Consider the following 18,117-nt stretch of genomic DNA (forward strand, 5'->3'; position numbering starts at 1 on the left):
TGGGAATGGAATGCCGTATCTTGAAAAAGGGCATGGCTGGCTGAAACTCTGAACAGAAGCACTCAACAGCGTAACATCTTTTTTTGCAGGTCCCACTCATTTTACATATATGCAAACAACCTGGATAGCTCAGTAGAGCATAAGACTCTCAGGGTTGTGGGTTCGAGCCCTACATTGGGCAAAAGATTCCTGTATTCCATGGGGTTGGATTAGATAACCCCTTCCAACTCTAGATGACTAGATGAGTCCCTTCTATGAACCTGGAGTAGCAGTGCAGTCTTATGTATATTTGTTCAGTGGGGCTCATTCAGAAAACATGCATAGGATTGCCACCTGAAAGTGACTCTGAACTATCCTGCACCAACATTTCCCCTATTTTCTGTATGTACACGGGAATGAATCCAGAATTATAATAATCAAGTTTTAGAAGAGCAGAAGCAAATTTTCTTTCTTCCCCCTTCCCCCTCTGCATATTTGGTCACATTCTGTATACTTTTAACTCAGCAAGCTTCTAGATGTGGCAGCCACAATCTGGGCTTAACACTATTTGTGTGCTCACATTTGTGCATGTGTGTGCATATGCGGGTACACAGGAAGCTCAAAATATCCAGAAAGATATGCCAAGGGCAGGAGGATCAACAAACTCTCTCTACACCTTCCCAAATACCAGGTGGTGGGACATAGTTAGCATCTTTAGAAGAGCTGTACAAGCTTCAGGGCTTCTGATGAATCTGCCAGGGCTATTGGGTCAAAGGATATCCTCCCAAACATCAACTGATAAACATCAACTGTGCTTGCTCCAGAACTATGGGTGGAGCAGGTTCCAGGATCAAAGTTCTTTGTTAAATCAAAACCACTGGAAAGCAGTGCACTTATGCAATCTGCCACATTTGTAATTATTAGTGTTACAAATGTTTCTTTCCAGGGAGAAAAGAAAAGGACTTCCAACTCCATTCTTTTGCAGTTTTGTTGTTTAATTCAAAAGATCTGCAAGGATTTCTAATGGAACAGATCGCATGGTTTACTGTGTGAAATGTGCTTAGAAATGTTATGCATGCATTGCAGGGATAAGCCAACAGCTGTTAGTATTAGCTGCACAAGGGTTTTTTTGGATATTAAAACAAAAATGTAGGGTTGGAGCAGAAATGCTCAAATATTTGAAATCTGGTGAATTTTCAATTATTAATAAGTATTTATTCCAAATCTATGTTTGCTTCTATATGATATAATGCACTTTCTTTAGGCCTTCTTTATTAACATGAGGCCTTCTTCCTCTCCCTTTCCCTCCCCTCCATATACAGTATAACAAAGCGAAGAGGCAAAATATTTCTCTTTTTCTTATATCCATTCACTGGACCAATTCCTTGCCCCACAATTTCCCTAAATACATCCATGTGCAATTTCTGTCAAAAAAAATAATCCTAGAAAAGAACTAGCATCCTCAAAATACCCACAATTTCCAGAGCTTGGAGGGGGGGAGCAGGGGAGCCAAGGGGATTAAGCCTGCAATCCTATACCCAATTATCTGGGAATAAGCCCCAATGAACTCAATGGGACTTACTGATGAATAGGCATATATAGGATTCCTAGCATCCTCACTGTAAATTACCATTGTAAATGGCACCCTAAAACGAGTTTAAGCTCTCAGTTACCTGGGAATAAGCCCCTTGATCTCAGTGGGACTTACATCTGAGAAGACATGCAAATGACTGCACTGTTAATCTTGTAGAAGTGCAGTTATTAAACCAATAAACAGTCACCTCTTTGTGTATTGTATGAAGCCTATACAGCACATACCTATATCAACCAAAACCACAAATTCTAGTGACTAACCTGAAGGTGGTGCAGTCTCTGCTTCTGTTTCATCTGAAAATGATAGAAGAAGCACTTTTAGAAACATAAATTTATACAAATAGATACATATGTTCTAGTACAGTACAGTACTGCATACAGCTTGAAGAGCTAGACAAATTCTGAATTTCATGCTATACATGAAAGTCTTCCCATTATGGATTTGTAGATGTTTATTGTGGTTTTGTGTTTAACCCACTAATTAGGTTTTATTCAAATTGTTTCATTGTTGATGAAAGCAGCAAACTATCTCACCAAATAGTTGGTTCACATTGCTTTTATTTTCCTGTAATAAATACCAAATTGATTTGCTATTTCCTTGCATTATCATTATTTTACAAATAAAATTTCTGCAGAGTCATCAACATACATAAGAACATTTGTTCAGTTGGAAAGGAAATTGTTTAACTCAAATAATCATGTCCAATTATTTCAATGGTTCTACTCTGGGTGTACAGGATGTTAGGGGAGGAATAATACCTCTGGTGGGGGACATGTGCTCCTTCTGGGGTAGTTTGTCCACCTTTGGTCCCCACCCAATTCTCACCTGTGTCTCCTAGAAGCTGTCAGCATGCGACAGCGGCCACACCCTGGGAAACAGCTTTGACTGATCAGCTAAATTTGGTGAGGGCAAGTTGATGGGTCTCAATCTCTCAGCGAGTTAGGGACTTCCCCTGCATGTGAAAACAGGCTCCAGCTTATTGAGCGGCCAAGACCAATAGTGGGTCCAATGGTCAAGAAGGCAGTTTCTGCACATGTTCTAGAGGGAAATGAGGAGCATTTGTGGCTCGTCAACCTGAGGTGCTAGCCTATCTAGGAGAAGGAAAACTCTGATCCTAAGCCTTCCCTGCCTTGCAACTATACTCATGTGAGAAAGGTTTCGGGAGGAAAAATCCATACCTACTGCCTTGCACGGCATCTTCAGGAGAAGAAAAGGCTAAGGAGTAAGCCCTACAGAAATCTGGAATGGAATCCCTAAGACAGGTCATGTATGCCTCCTTCCAGCAACTCCTGCAGCCAAGCTAGTGTCAGGTATATTGTTCTGCTTTCTTTTGGAACACATCAGTGAGGCGGGGGGGGGGGTGTCTTGTAGTTTGGGCAGCCCAGGACCACCATACACATTGTCCAGCTTGCACATGTCTCTATGTGTTGAGACTCCTTGACTGATATATGACTCTTACTTCCAAAATGCCCCTTTGCAGAATCTATTATATTACAATTGCTGCAAAAGTGTACTGAACTTTCTGCTTATTTTATTCCAACTGCAATAACACGCTTCACATAGTTGGTGTTCTTAATTTCTTTACTGTTTGTCTTGTCTTTATGTTGTTGTCTTGAAAATTCAATAAACACTTCTTTTTAAGAGTTACTATTTGCTCTACAGCTTTAGATCAAGCAGGTTTATAGGGCAGCTGAAGCTTCTGTGTGCTCTGTTCAGACAAACTCATGTTCCCCCAGGCAAAAAGCCTATTTGAAGTGGTGTTCCATGTTTATCCAATTAGCTTGCAATGTTGAGTGGTTTGAGCAGAGCTGCACGTAAAGGTACTCTTTAAACTTTACACACTGAAAATCAATCCACACCAGCTTCTTCCATGTGACCAAAGATATAAAACCAGTCAACCCCTTGAGCAAATAATAGAAATAACATTTCAGTTTTGGCCACTCACAGTAAGACTCCACAGACTAAATATATTCTCAAGCATGCTAGTGATGTTGGTTCTCTGTTCCAGTAAGAATCCTGGTAAGCCTTCTCCTCTGGCGGCAGGCTTAAGTGTAAAATGCATTCTTGGTACATCTTGACTCTCTCTCCCCACCCCCGTGTGTGTGTGTTTTATGAAGAAGAAACACTATAGGTTGGAAGGGAATTCAGTACAATGTATGAAATAATTTAAGAACAAAGTAAAATCCTGCGGGATCAAACAAAAGGCCTATGTAGGCAACACCCTGGGTGATATTTAACTAAGTTTTACTGAAAGGAGACCCACTGAATTATATCAATGGGTCTACTCTGAAGAAAACTTTGTTTCCAACTGTGCCCAACTAGATGCATGGCATGAAGGCAGCAGACCTCCTCTGCTGTTGCCTCTGCCTTCTCCACAACAGTTATTCAGAGGTATATTGGATGTTCTGTTTAGTTATCATGCAAAATTTTGTCCTCTTTGTTCTGTTTAGTTATCATACAAGTTTGTCCAATCCCCTTTTCAAGCCAGCTTGGCAGAGCCACAACATTTTGGGGCAGTGAATTCCATAAATTAAGTATATGCTGTGCAGAAAAGTACTTAATGTGTGTGTCTTCAGTCTACTGCCAATTTCACTGGAGTAGTTTATCCTATCCACTGTTTGTTTGCTTTTTGCCACACTATGCATAACTTTATAATCTTGTCATATAGTGTCATTTCCTTGTAAGAAAGGAGCTCTGGGCTGGATAATTTAGGGTGTCCTTTTCTGCACCTTCTCCAGCACTCTGATAGCCTTTTCCATGATGGAGTGGAGGGAGAACAGGTTGAATAGGTGGGTTTTTTTTCAGAGAAGGAGTGATGACATCATTTTCTGGAATGCCAGGTTAACTGATGGACCCTTCTTGGTCTGGCAACGTGATAATGAGGCTTTTAAAGTTATTTCAACCAATTAGCATGGAGGGATGTGAAAAATGATCAAGCTTAGGCTGGACAATTATTTTCTTTTCTTTGAAGGAGTTTCTACTTCATACTAACAAATTAAATGGTAACACTGCTTCATAAGATAAAATTGCATTTCTAATACAATGCTAAAAGTTGCATTTAAATTGGCTGAAGTTCTTTCTCAGCATGTTTTAAGTTGAACCTTTGCTATCAGAAGCAAGCACCTCTATGCTCAATGGAACCCACTCCCAAAAACCTAGACACAGAATTGCCAATCCTAATAAATTAGGCATTGTATCTGCTGCTGTTCTTTAGTGTGTACTGTATCTGAGGGTGTATAAGCCTGGATTTTTTTGACTTTCACTGGGCAATGGCTATGAAATTCTCTTTAGGGATGGTGTGATCCTTTTAAAATGGCCATTTAACACCACCCATATTAAGTGAGTATTCAAGAAAAATGTAAAACAATGCACTGTCATTAAAATGGATCCATGTGAATAACAATACATTTTGTCCATTGCAAGAGTCCAAGTGGGTAAGTCATTAGAAATTAATTGCCCTAGTCGAGGAGAACAAGTAAAATGACCATCCCTAGGGCAAATCATTCATTTTTAATCTTGGTTTCACAAAATACCTCAATTTAAATGACAAAATCTATAGACTATAGACTTTGTTGTGAATAGCACATGTGTGGTTTAAATGGCCAGATTTTCCAACAGTAAACTTGGTAGTAATGATTGGGAAAGAATAAAGAGACCCCATTTTCCGATTATGGTTTATATTTAATCATTTTATGCTGCTGCCCCAAGCTGGAATCAGGCTTGAGGGGGCTCAGAGCAAAATGCTCTGTAGAGGCCCCTGGCACACGGATCAAAGCAGGGCTCCTGGACTTATTGGTGGCTGCCTGCATTGTATTATCGGGGAGATTCACCACAATAAAAGTGAAAATAAGAGCATATCATTGCCTTGAACAATCAGACCAAGAACTATCAAATCAGGCAAGCAGCCAAGTGGCTAATGCCCATTGCTGCTATACCTGCTTGCTCACCTGAGTCAATGAGGAAAGAAACAAGCAGAAAGAGAAGGAGGTCAAGGGTCAACAGGGTGCTGGGTCCCAACAGCTGCCCAAAGATACTAATGATTCATGCCAGCACTGGTATATGTGATAGCTTTTCCTCTATAAAAAGTTTGATTCTGCAGAACTCTTTTAACACCGAGGTTAATTTACCTGCTTTTCAGCCAAAGTTGCAGGGAATACACAATATAACCCAACAATAAAAAATAGAAAACAAACAAACCTCTAACAATATCAAAAGCCTTAGAACCGAAAGGAAAAAATAAAAGAGGCACAACCCACGCATCCAGTTCCAAAGAAAGCATCTTCAGCAATGGCAGTCTAAAAATAAAGGCATTTATTTTTAAAAAAATTGAGGGAAGTTAGTCAGACACACCTCCTTCAGAACCGAGTTGCATATCCTTCAACACTTCTCAAACAAAAATAGGAATACAGTGGTACCTCGGGTTAAGAACTTAATTCGTTCCGGAGGTCCGTTCTTAACCTGAAACTGTTCTTAACCTGAGCTACCACTTCAGCTAATGGAGCCTCTCACTGCTGCTGCTCTGCTGGCACGTGATTTCTGTTCTCATCCTGAGGTAAAGTTCTTAACCCGAGGTACTATTTCTGGGTTAGCAGAGTCGTAACCTGAAGTGTCTGTAACCCGAGGTACCACTGTACTCTTTTAATAGTGATGGCCACCAACTTGGGAAGCTTTAAGAAAGGATTGGACAAATTCATGGAAGATAAGGCTGCTGATAATTACTACCGCTAACCCTGATGACCATGTTCAAGCTTTACTTTACTCCCAGTTGCTGGGAGTCACAGATTGGGCTGCAGGTCTGTCTACTGCTGTGCCTGGAGAAAGCCAGACTGTGCTTGCAGTGTGGAGCAGCTATCAGTGGTTGCTACAGAAAAATACTGGTGCTGCTTTGCCACCACAGTAAAAAACTGTTTAGAAGGTTTAAAGTGTAATCATTTGCTGTTAAACTTTTGTTACTGCTGAACAGTATTAGCCACTGCAGAAAGTGGCGGCAGCATTCCTGGGTTCTCCAGACCCTGGTCTCCCAATTCTTCACTCTGACAAAGGACACCATTTGTGGGCATTACATAGTGCTGAAGTGTTCCTTAGGGATGGAAGGGTTTGTGTATTTCAGTTCTCTCAGCTTCTCATTTTTCCAGTCTTAAATTTGTTTATCCACATTTGCAAATTTTCTTTTAAAAAATCCCTGTGAAAATTCACCAGCATTTTATGTGAATATCTCCTGATAAACACATTTTTGTATGCAGTTTTGATTAATGTACCCATTTTTGAATGTTAAATCCCCCTGATACAATGCATTTTTGTATGTTATTTTTACCAATATTTTACCAATTTTTATCCACACTTTCCCTTAATATATGCATTTTTGTAAACATTGTTTGGCTGGAAAACTGCACAGGACATTTCATATTAGAGCCAATTTTGGAGGATGGCTGTTTTCGGCTCTCATCTTGTTTCAGAAATTTGATAAATTCAGCTGAATTTATCCCTTATTCCTGGCATGGATATGCATGCAATGGCACCTTTGAAATTCTTCACTCTGACAAAGGACACCATTTGTGGGCATTACATAGTGCTGAAGTGTTCCTTAGGGATGGAAGGGTTTGTGTATTTCAGTTCTCTCAGCTTCTCATTTTTCCAGTCTTAAATTTGTTTATCCACATTTGCAAATTTTCTTTTAAAAAATCCCTGTGAAAATTCACCAGCATTTTATGTGAATATCTCCTGATAAACACATTTTTGTATGCAGTTTTGATTAATGTACCCATTTTTGAATGTTAAATCCCCCTGATACAATGCATTTTTGTATGTTATTTTTACCAATATTTTACCAATTTTTATCCACACTTTCCCTTAATATATGCATTTTTGTAAACATTGTTTGGCTGGAAAACTGCACAGGACATTTCATATTAGAGCCAATTTTGGAGGATGGCTGTTTTCGGCTCTCATCTTGTTTCAGAAATTTGATAAATTCAGCTGAATTTATCCCTTATTCCTGGCATGGATATGCATGCAATGGCACCTCTGAAACCTAAAGATCGACAACAGGAACATCTCGTGCTAAGACATGCTAACTATTCATCCAACAAAGGCAAAAACAAAACAAAACAAAGGGACTGCTCCTTGGTAAAAGGGGGATGGTTGGAACATGAGAAAAAAAGACATGCTGCCAGTATCCACCCCACCTGCAAAATTTAAGAAGGCGGGAACAGATCTCCAACAAATTCCCTCTTTCAGGTTGCCCTTGATCTACCAACAACAAGACATCATTGACTGTCAGCTTCACTTCTGAGGAAGTCCAGTAAGAAAACACCTAACAGCCCACAGCCTCCAAGGCTAATAAATCTCTCAAGATGGACTTTTCTGCCAAGAATAAAAAGACAAGTGGACATCAAACTGTGGCGGCTGCTCTGTTCTTTCCTGATGCAGCATGCTCTATGGAGTTCCCAGATGCCATTCTCTGCCATCCAATTGCCTTATAAGGCTCCCTGGCTAGGTGTTGTGAGGAACTATACTACGGATAAAATCTTTGAGCTGAATGCCTGACAAAGCATTCCATCACCACGGGAGAGAAGTTTTCCTCATTGAATCATGATGAACCTCTTCAGCTGCCAAGGTTGGTGAAATGTCAATACAGATCTAGCCAGGAAAGGTTCTTCAGTGTAAAAATAGAAAATGACTAAAACAATTATAAATATATAAGAACTGTAGGGGTCCTTGTGCTGAGGGAGGAAAGCCTACCTCATAGCACCTGCCACAGGGCAGTAAGGAAAAGAACGGTTTCTTTTTCAGATATAGGAGCCATGCATGCAAGGACATAAAATATAATGCAGCTTTCCTCCAGCTATTTCTCTCCTGTTTTGCAGTTTACGTTAACTGACCTTTTGTAACCTTTGCAGTGGTAGCTCTCCCAGGCAATGTCTGAGAAAAGTATATTTGCAGTGTACTCCTACGTATTTTTCATTTGAAGGAAGTAGTGCTGGTAGTAATGCAACCTACTACCAGGTATATGTTTGCGTAAGACTGCAACCTAAATCTGTATCCCTCATGTTACAAAGCTTCAAAGACAGCTGTGCAACAAGGCTGGAAATTTACCCATTGCTGCATTAAGACTAGCAGGAGTACCATCAAACTGAGACAGTGAAAGCACAGCTGTTACATAGATGTATACACAGAAATGCTTTCATGTCTTAGCACTGCCAAGGAGCGGATTATGGATCCAGATTTACCCAAAGGGCCAGGTTACCCAAGGGGCCTTGTTCCCAGAATTCATTATGTGTTGATTTATATGTATGCAGTAAGCCACAACTCATCTGCTGGCATTTCTATTAAAAATATTAGCAGGCTGTTAATTATATATCCCTATCTGTTCAAAATATGAAATAGCTTTCTACTTCATTTCAATTGACTTTTGCCGTTGCCATGCCTTTACAATTAAATAGAATTACACGACTAAGCTAGGGAAAAGTACTTTCAGGTTAGATGTGCGGATTTCAGGCTGGATGTTGGGTGAAGCTTGCTCACACTCTACCATCTTTGCAAAGATCTATTCAGTATACCTTTTCATAAGCAGGACTTTTTGTCCAGCTGGAACTCAGTTCTGGCACCTCTCAGGGGGACGCCATTGCCATTATAAGAGAACAACGGAAATGTTCGTGGTGAGTTCCAGCACATCTTTTTCTAGAAAAATGACACTACTCATAACCCAATCCCATCTATGTTTATTGAGATGTCCACTGCACTCAGTTATACTTCCAGGTCAACAGGCACAGAACTGCAGCCTAAACTTCCCATTTTAGGCTACAATCCTAACCCCACTTATTTGAGAGTAAGCCCTACTGAGTTCAACAGGAAATATTTCTGATTAGGCATGATTAGGGTTGCACTATTAGTCACATTAATTTGCCAAAATAACAGGTTCATTTGAAAGGATTCAGTGCATGACTGACTAGACAAAACATAGTTCTCCCAGCAACCAGGACTCATTAAGAAAAATCAGATTCATTCATTTGTCAATGCACAGAAACTGCAAAAGTCAATGTTACTGCAATTTTAGAGCCACTCACCAGGGGGAAAGCTCCACTTAAGTTAATGAGAATCTCTCACACATTGCAATCCTATATAGTTCTACTCGGAAGTAAGAAGTTAAAAGACTAATTTTAATAAATAGATATTGTTGCATGCCACCTCAGTCTCTGAGTAGTGCAAGATTTCCAGGGGTCTTACCCAGGGTCTCCTTTTGGGAATGAGGCATAGCTGCCAAGTTATCCCTTTTTTTAAGGGATTTTCCCTTATGCTGAATAGGCTTCCTCGCGAGAAAAGGGAAAACTTGGCAGCTATGGAATGAGGCACAGTGGAGACTGTGGTGTCTTTATCATATACAGTATAGTTTATTTACAACCTGAGCCTATGATGGAGCGGTTCACAGCGTAATCACCCCCAGAGGGTTTTGTGGTTTTGCTACTTTGGATTCAAACTAAAAGCAAACATCATGCTCTGCCTCGGCCTTTTCCAACTTGCAACCTTTCTCCCCCTAGGTCACATCACAGTCAACTCTAAAACTCTACTTCAAACTCTACCTTTGTCAGAGGTTGCAACTATCAGAGCAACAAGACCTTCTTGGGGATTATACTGTGAACCCCTCTATCATACACCCAGGTTGCATATATGTGTGAACAAAACATGTATCATAAAGACACCACATTCTCTGCTGTGCCTTATTTCCATCTGGAACCCCTGGAATATCACATTGGGGTGCCATGCAGCAATATAATGGTTACTTACTAATGAAAAAATTCAGGCACCATCTAGTGGAAGAAAAAATAAGTGACAGTGAGCTGTGACCTCCACAGTGATTCTGAATGACTTTTTACATGGCTGAAGGCCTCTCCACTGCTGATTTTGCATCACTTCTGTATTCCTGAAGAATATCAGCATATAATTTACTCCGTAGCCACACTACAAGCCTATATCAGGTCTGTGACATTTTAACTACCATCATAGCTGCCAAGTTATCCCTTATTTTAAGGGATTTTCCCTTATGCTGAATAGGCTTCCTTGCAAGAAAAGGGAAAACTTGGCAGCTATGACTACCATTGCTTCCCCTAAAAGGAATGCTGCGAACTGTAGTGGACTGTTAGAAATCTTTCCTAACCTCATTTCCCAGGACTCTTGAAAAAAAAAAGGAAATGACTGACAAATCCATTTATCTGTCTTCTAAACAGGCCCTTTCTTATTATACCTGTATAGTGAATGGGTTTTTTAAGCAATGCTTGCAAAAGGAGGTTACTAGTGGCCAGCACTTGTTTAAACAGAGCAACCATGCATACTGTAGAGTTGTTTTCTCCAATTCTGTACTCAAAGGGAACCAATGCATGCAAGATGTGGAAGGAAATGGTAACCCCACAAATAACAAGGAACTGGTGAGTTCTCAATGAGGGCATGATGCTCACTTCTAGTTACTAGTTTTTGTAAAAGAGGTTGCCACAACAAGAAAACAGCCACAAATTTTATCAGGCATGTAGCCACACTGTAAAAAGAGCAGGCTTCCTGAGGAATATTATAAGACATCTGAAGGCAACCCTGTTTAGGGAAGCTTTTAATGTTTAATAAACTATTGTATTTTAATATTCTGTTGGAAGCCGCCCAGAGTGGCTGGAGAAACCCAGCCAGATATTATTATATTCCAGGCGACTTCTAGAATTTTAAGCCATCATTAAATCATGTAAGACGTCTTTAGCATTTTCTTCATTTTGAGATTTAAGGGGAAGTGGGCAGGTGGCATTCTATTCAACTACTGAATCGCTAAAGCACTATTCACTCATTCATTTCTCAAGCACTTACACTTTACTGAGAAGGAGAGCAGAGCTAAGCTTGGCTGTGCTGTTGCCAGGACCTGCCATACCATAAGGCAAAGTGAGGTGACCATCTCATGTGGGGGGCGGGGAGCCACCTCCAGCTCTTCCTCTTGAGTCCCTTGCCCCAGCAATCTAGTGGCAAGAACTGCTGCTTAAGCACACATATTAACTTAGGCTAGCCTACCTCACAGGTTGCAAAGATAAAAATGTGAGGATGGAAGGATAATGTGCGCAACCTTGAACTCCTGAGAAGAAATGCGAGATCGTGTAAAGAAAAATAGATAATGTATAGACAAATTAAGATGCACAAAGCCAAAAAAGCACCCCCTTTGCTTGAACAACATTTCACAATCCTGTTATTTACAGCATAATACCAAAGCAAAACAAAATTCACCAACCCTGATAAATGACACCAATACTCTTAAATATGTGCAGTTTTATAAGTTTGGTATCTGAACTACTAACTCTCATCCTAGCCTATCTCACAGGGCTAAAAGGTGAGAGGGGAGGACAAATGTATGCCACCTTGAGCTCCTGGGAATAAAAGCAAAATACAAATATACAAGTGGCAAATACTCTGACCACGTGTCATTTCACACACACAAAAAAACATTTTGCCAACCCTGATGAACCGAAAAATTATCCTTGTGTTAAAGTACCGTCTGTAGGAATTTTAATGAGTCCAGAAACATCTGGAGACCCAAGTTTGGGAAACATTGGTCTACACGCACTGAAAGCAGCTCTCTAGGGCAGGCATCCCCAAACTGCGGCCCTCCAGATGTTTTGGCCTACAACTCCCATGATCCATAGCTAACAGGACCAATGGTCGGGGAAGATGGGAATTGTATTCCAAAACATCTGGAGAGCCGAAGTTTGGGGATGCCTGCTCTAGGGTTTCAGATGGGGCTTTCCCAGCCCTACCTGGAGATGTCAGGGATTGAATGCATGCAAGGCAGTTGCTCTCACTGAGCTACAACCCTTCCCTGGGGGGAAATGGATAAAGGATTATGACGTCACACCACAGACTAAACAGCTGTACTCTGCATGCCCAGCTGAACCTTCCAGTTGTGCAGGTATACACACCCACACACCACACACAGGAAAATACTTTTGAAACCAAATGATGGCAATGATATGAAAGAAAAATAGGAAGTGTTCCATTTTGCTTACAAACCCTTAGAAGTGCTCTGGATAGTGGAATAAATGACAACATCTTGCTTGCTCACTAAATTTGTTAAAATAGGCAAGATGTTAACTTAAGGTGGCTATTGTTCACTGGGATTCATTTCCAAGCAGAAAACATTTCCAAGCAGAAAACACATGAGAAGCAAAAAAGCAAAGAGTGGGAGGTTGAAGGTCAGCCTTAACCCGATATCACAGGAGGAAGTGTGGGAGGTGGTGGAAATGAAAATAATATTTGAATGTGGCAGAGAGTGCCTATGTGTTGTGGCAGAATGCAGGTCCTCTGTCTGCAATTGGATCTACTATGGAGGCAAATTGCCAAATAGAATTTAACACAGATTTTAAAAAACAACAACACAATACTGTCCAGTTAAAGATATGAACAGTAGTATCGTTATCTGAAGAACTGAAAGCAGTACTATCTGGGAAACTCTATAGTACTTTTAACCTTTTATTTTAGGGCACTTTCTTATTTTTTCATGTTAAAACTAGACAGCCAACACCAAAGATCTATGACATGGTTGTGTGGTAAGAGCCCCACTATGGCAAAAGATAAACTAGACTGGAAACAGGCTGCTGTACTCATAAATCTCATTTCAATGGAGCACAAAAAGCAGCCCTATTCCAGGTCAAACTCTTTTTGTCTAGCCTATAATTTATTATGTATTCTAATTGGCATCTAATTGGCAGCAGAGAAGTGTCTTCTTCTATGACCTGCCTCCTGCTCCTTTTTTTTAAAAAAGCTAGCACCACCAGGGATTGAACCCGAAATCTTCTGCATCCAAAACTACGTAGGAGAAATTTCTGGTGCATTGTGCTACTTCCTTCCTTCTTTTGTAGGAAATGTGTACTTTTTGTGCAATATCAATTTCCTTTTGTTGCTGGGGGTTCTTGTGTCAGTGGGTCCTTATATATGTGTGGGGGGGAGAGAAATAAAATGGATGGATGAATGCATAAAGGTGAGAGAGAACAAAGGAAAGAGAAAGAGAAGGGGTATCCCTTCCATTTTGCATGGCCCTGCCTGCTGACCTCACTGTGTAGCACAAGCATTCCTACTCCCAGGAATATAACATTCACCCTGGAAAAAGTTAATGTTTTAATGCAAAATTAAGTAGCCATCTTGGGACCCTGACAATCTCAAATGAAACGATCTCTTTCTTAACTGGGAAGGGCTTTTATGACACTTTTAAAGGTTATGATTAAAAAGCCTAATAATAATCTCTCAACAATGGCAACTGAACACTCAGAAGATAATGACCGCTCCCCACATCAAATGGGGGCACCTTTTGCATGGTTGCGCACAGCCCCCCGGATCCCAGTGCGGCACCCGGTAGTACAGGCTGACTTCGCCCTTCCCAGGCTGGATACTTGGAGGTCTCCGCGTACCTCAGCTAATCACCCAATTCTGCCTGGGGAGGCATTGCCAGGGGATCGGCCAGGTAGGCGGAGGGACCGCCCTGCCCACACAACAGAAGGTAATCTCACCTGTGAAGAGATATTTTGGGTGGGGTGTCCGAGAGTCAGAAACAGAAACATTTTCATTCGATCAAATATTTATCTGAGCTAGGCTCTCATAAAGCAGCAAGGCTTATGTTCTTATGATATTTTAATGGGGAAGCATTAAAACATCATAGGAACATAAGCCTTCCTGCCTTACTGAGGTAGCATTCTCTTCTGCAATCAACTTTACACACAGCTTTAATCAACTCTGCAAATTGAACAACCCACAAGTCAGCCAACTACCCAGGCAAAATATATCTTTGTCTACATGCTGAAAAATAGGTTTTTATAAAATAACATTTTACCAAGTCAGGTTCAAGGTGCTGGATATTAAAAAGAACACCTACTCCCACAAAGACTTGTCCAGGTGTTGAAATCTTTGTGGTTGCTCTCCTGGCTATGTTTCAGCCGGACAAAGCTTTCTATATGGCAATGAAGATGAAGGCCTTCTTGGTGGAAATATGCAAACCCCTCCTTTGAGATTTGGTTGGACCCAACTGTTATGAATGTTTTGTGCCAGCTCAAAACTCAAGTTTATGAAATATTAGTGTTGAGATCATTGGTTATTGTTGCTTGTTTTTTTCCTGCCTCTTTAAAAATAAAAATAAAACATTGGAGTGGGAACATGCCTGTTCAGCCCAAGGGCCACCTTTCAGTGGTTATCCATGAAAAATGACCACCATACCAGTAATGGTGGGCAGGGGACTGACACAAAAGTAAGCAGAGCAATGGATCTTCTTTTTGTAGAGTAGGTTACATTTCAACCATGCAAATGCCAGAGGTTTCTATGCACACACAAGCACACATCAGTACTATCTCTAGTGTCATACCATCTCTAACAGAATTGATGTTAAGATATATGTCAGCTGTCTGTGCGGCAAATAGGATACTTTACAAGGCTGGCTGGCGGTAGTTTGGGTGCAGGTTTAGGTTCTCTCACATTCGTGTGCACATTTGGTACAGCTATTTTGGGTAGGATACTTCATACGTTATTGTCCTCCAGCGCTAAGCAGCAGTGCCAGGATGCAAACTGATCCTTGCAGCCTTGTCAACACTAGTTGCCTAGGGCTCAGTCCTGTAAGGTGCTGGATCCCACTTGAGGTGCTAAAACCCTTATATCCTACAGAAAGCTCCTTAACCTCTCCTCTCTCTCCCGAGAACAGAAAACTTAATAGCTAAATAGCCCAGCAGCCATATCGCTTGGAACAAATTCTCCATCAACTCACATAACACAAATGAAGAATATTCAGCGAAGCAGCAAAGAAGCAACTTGCTAGTTCCTCACAAACTCTGCAATGTTTCCATGACACCGTCAAGTTGCAAAGGATCATCCTGAACAACCTTCTTCCCAATATTGATACTACTATGTCTCCCCAAACTCTACCAATTAGGACATTCTGTCTTGAAGTTAAGTAGCAATTTAATGAGAACAGAAAACTGTCTGTTAAAACTAAACCTGAAAGCTAATGAACATTTCTCATGAGCTGAAGATTGCTTGTCATACATTAGAGTGAGGTTCTGTCCCTTAAGGAGGTTTAATCTCCAGGTTTCTGAATGTTGGAAGTACAGTACCAAGTTTTCTTAAGTCATTGTAGCTGGATTACCCTAAAATGTCGCCAATGTTTGAACATAGGCTTCAATTCAGAAATTTAAAGTCAGTTAGCAGATTTGCTGTGGATATCTTTGGGATGCTCCTATCGCACAAATAAGTATTATTCTTAAAAATTATTTTAAAATCCCCATAATATATACCGTATTTGTTTTGTACTGCTTCTGACTGCATCAAAAATACATCCTAATTTTGAAACTCCTAACCCATGCAACTAAGGAACGCTAATAAGCTCTAAACCTTGTAAATTAATGTGAAGAGTATGGTATTATCAGCTGTAAATGCTTCACTTGGTGCAGAAGATTGAAATCCTGTATGAATCAGGGGTGCAGAACCTGAACATTGGCTACACTTGCTGGACTCAGCAACATCTGAAGGACCACAGGCTGCCCAGCCCTAGTCTAAACAATCTTAGAAAACCTCAAGGAAATACTTAGCCAGAACTGAGTATAAAACTAAAACAAAAGAAAGAGAAGAAAATAATGCATTTTTTAATTTATTATTTATTCATTGCATTTCTATCCCACCCCTCCTCTAAGGAGCTCAAAGTAGCTACAGGGTTCACCTCCTCATTTAAACCCCACAACAACCCTGTAAGGTAGGCTAGGCTGAGAGAGAGTTACTGGTCCAAGGTCACCAAGTGAGCTTAATGGCCAACTGGGGATAGCAATATGCTGACGACACACAGCTCTACCTCTCTTTACATCTGCAGGTGTGGCAGTGGATGTGTTGGACCATAGTCTTGCTTCGCTAATGGACTGGATGAGAGCTAATCCATCTGAAGCTTAATCCAGATAAGACTGAGGCACTGTTTGTGGGTGGTTCCCCCGACTGGATGGATTGGAGGTTGCCTGCCCTTTAGGGGGTTACACCAGGCTTCCTCAACCTCGGCCCTCCAGATGTTTTTGGCCTACAACTCCCATGATCCCTAGCTAGCAGGACCAGTGGTCAGGGATGATGGGAATTGTAGTCTCAAAACATCTGGAGGGCCGAGGTTGAGGAAGCCTGGGTTACACACTCTCTGGAGAAGCAGGTACACAGCTTGGGGGTACTCGTGGATCCATTGCTGCCCCTTGAAGCTCAGGTGGCCTTGGTGACATGGAGTGCCTTCCATCAGCTTCGACTGGTGGCTCAAGTGTGCCCCTGTGTGGACAGAGATAGCCTAACTTCTGTTGTCTATGCTCTGGTAACCCCTAGGTAAAATTACTGCATACTGCAATGTGTTATATATGTGACTGCCTTTGAAGACAGTTCAGAAACTTCAGCAGGTGCAGAATTCAGGGGCCAGGTTGTTCATTGGGGCAAGACCACCTGAACATATAGCACCAATCCTGGCCCAACTGTGCTGGCTGCCAGTTAGTTCCTGGGCTCAATTCAGAGTGCTGGTTTTGACACACTGGCTCCACACTTTTGAAGTATATCGCGGCTGGCTGTGTAAGTAATACATATGATAAAAAGGCACTTTCAATAAAAAAAAATATTGTTGGAAACATTTTAAGACAACAGCGACCCAAAGCTGACAGTTCTTACTGAAATGGTAACGCTGCTATCAAGAAAAGCATGGTAGATTCTAGGCCTGTAATTATTCTGAAAATTAGCTGATCCAATCCTCTGTGCCATGCAAAGGCTTCTATAAGCAATATATCCCTAATAGGTTTGTTCACGTTATCTAGAAAATATGAGAAGGGACAAGGAAAATCCACTATGTCAAAGGTAAAGAAAGGTTGAACCAGTAATGGATTTACCTTGTAAAACACTCAAGATATCCATGCCACACGCTAACAGACAAGGTGAAAACCCCACAGAGCCACCATCCAATATGCCCTGAGGATATATCCTTGATCCTAAATATGGAAGCAAGTTATGCTCTGAGCATGAAGCAAACATAGCACACAGAGAAAATTGTTGTTAGCTCTTTAGCATACTAATATCCTTTTCCAACATTCCAAAGGAATGAAGGGGAAAGGTTTTGATAATATCACCTCCATGCAAGAAAGTTACTGGGTAATAAGGAAAGATTTTACAAGTTTGGTTTTTTTCTTTGTGAATTTCCTCAGGTTACAGTGTATACACAAAGCATATACAGGACTGTATGTATTTTTCCACCATAAAATCCATATAGGAAAAGCTGTCTTGCATATAGTGACCTTATGAAGATTGCAACTGAGATGTCATAGGGTGTGTACTATACAAGAGGGCGAGGGAACTGGGCATATTTCGCTTAGAGGAAAAAGATGAAACCTAGCATCCTATTCTCACTGAGTAGGCTCCATTGAATGCAGTAGGACTTACTTCCAAGTAAGCATGCACATGATCGAATTGTAACTTAAGCATTCATGCACAGAATTGATTTGTGTAGGAAAAGAAGCATTAATATAGGAAGACAGACTTAGGCT

General features: G+C 40.9%; 1 protein-coding gene across 13 annotated transcripts in view; it reads right to left on the reverse strand.

The window, feature by feature from the left end:
• The window catches only part of MYBPC1 (myosin binding protein C1), a 90,452-nt gene that overhangs the window by 71,199 nt on the left and 1,136 nt on the right, over window positions 1–18,117 (reverse strand). For all 13 annotated transcript variants that reach the window (XM_060279916.1, XM_060279915.1, XM_060279914.1 and 10 more), the window contains exon 2: window positions 1,834–1,866. In XM_060279916.1, coding sequence (XP_060135899.1) covers window positions 1,834–1,866 — 33 coding nt within the window. The remainder of the gene's footprint in view (window positions 1–1,833; window positions 1,867–18,117) is intronic.

The sequence above is a fragment of the Zootoca vivipara genome, chromosome 10 (genome assembly GCF_963506605.1).
Source record: "Zootoca vivipara chromosome 10, rZooViv1.1, whole genome shotgun sequence".
Lineage (NCBI taxonomy): Eukaryota > Metazoa > Chordata > Lepidosauria > Squamata > Lacertidae > Zootoca > Zootoca vivipara.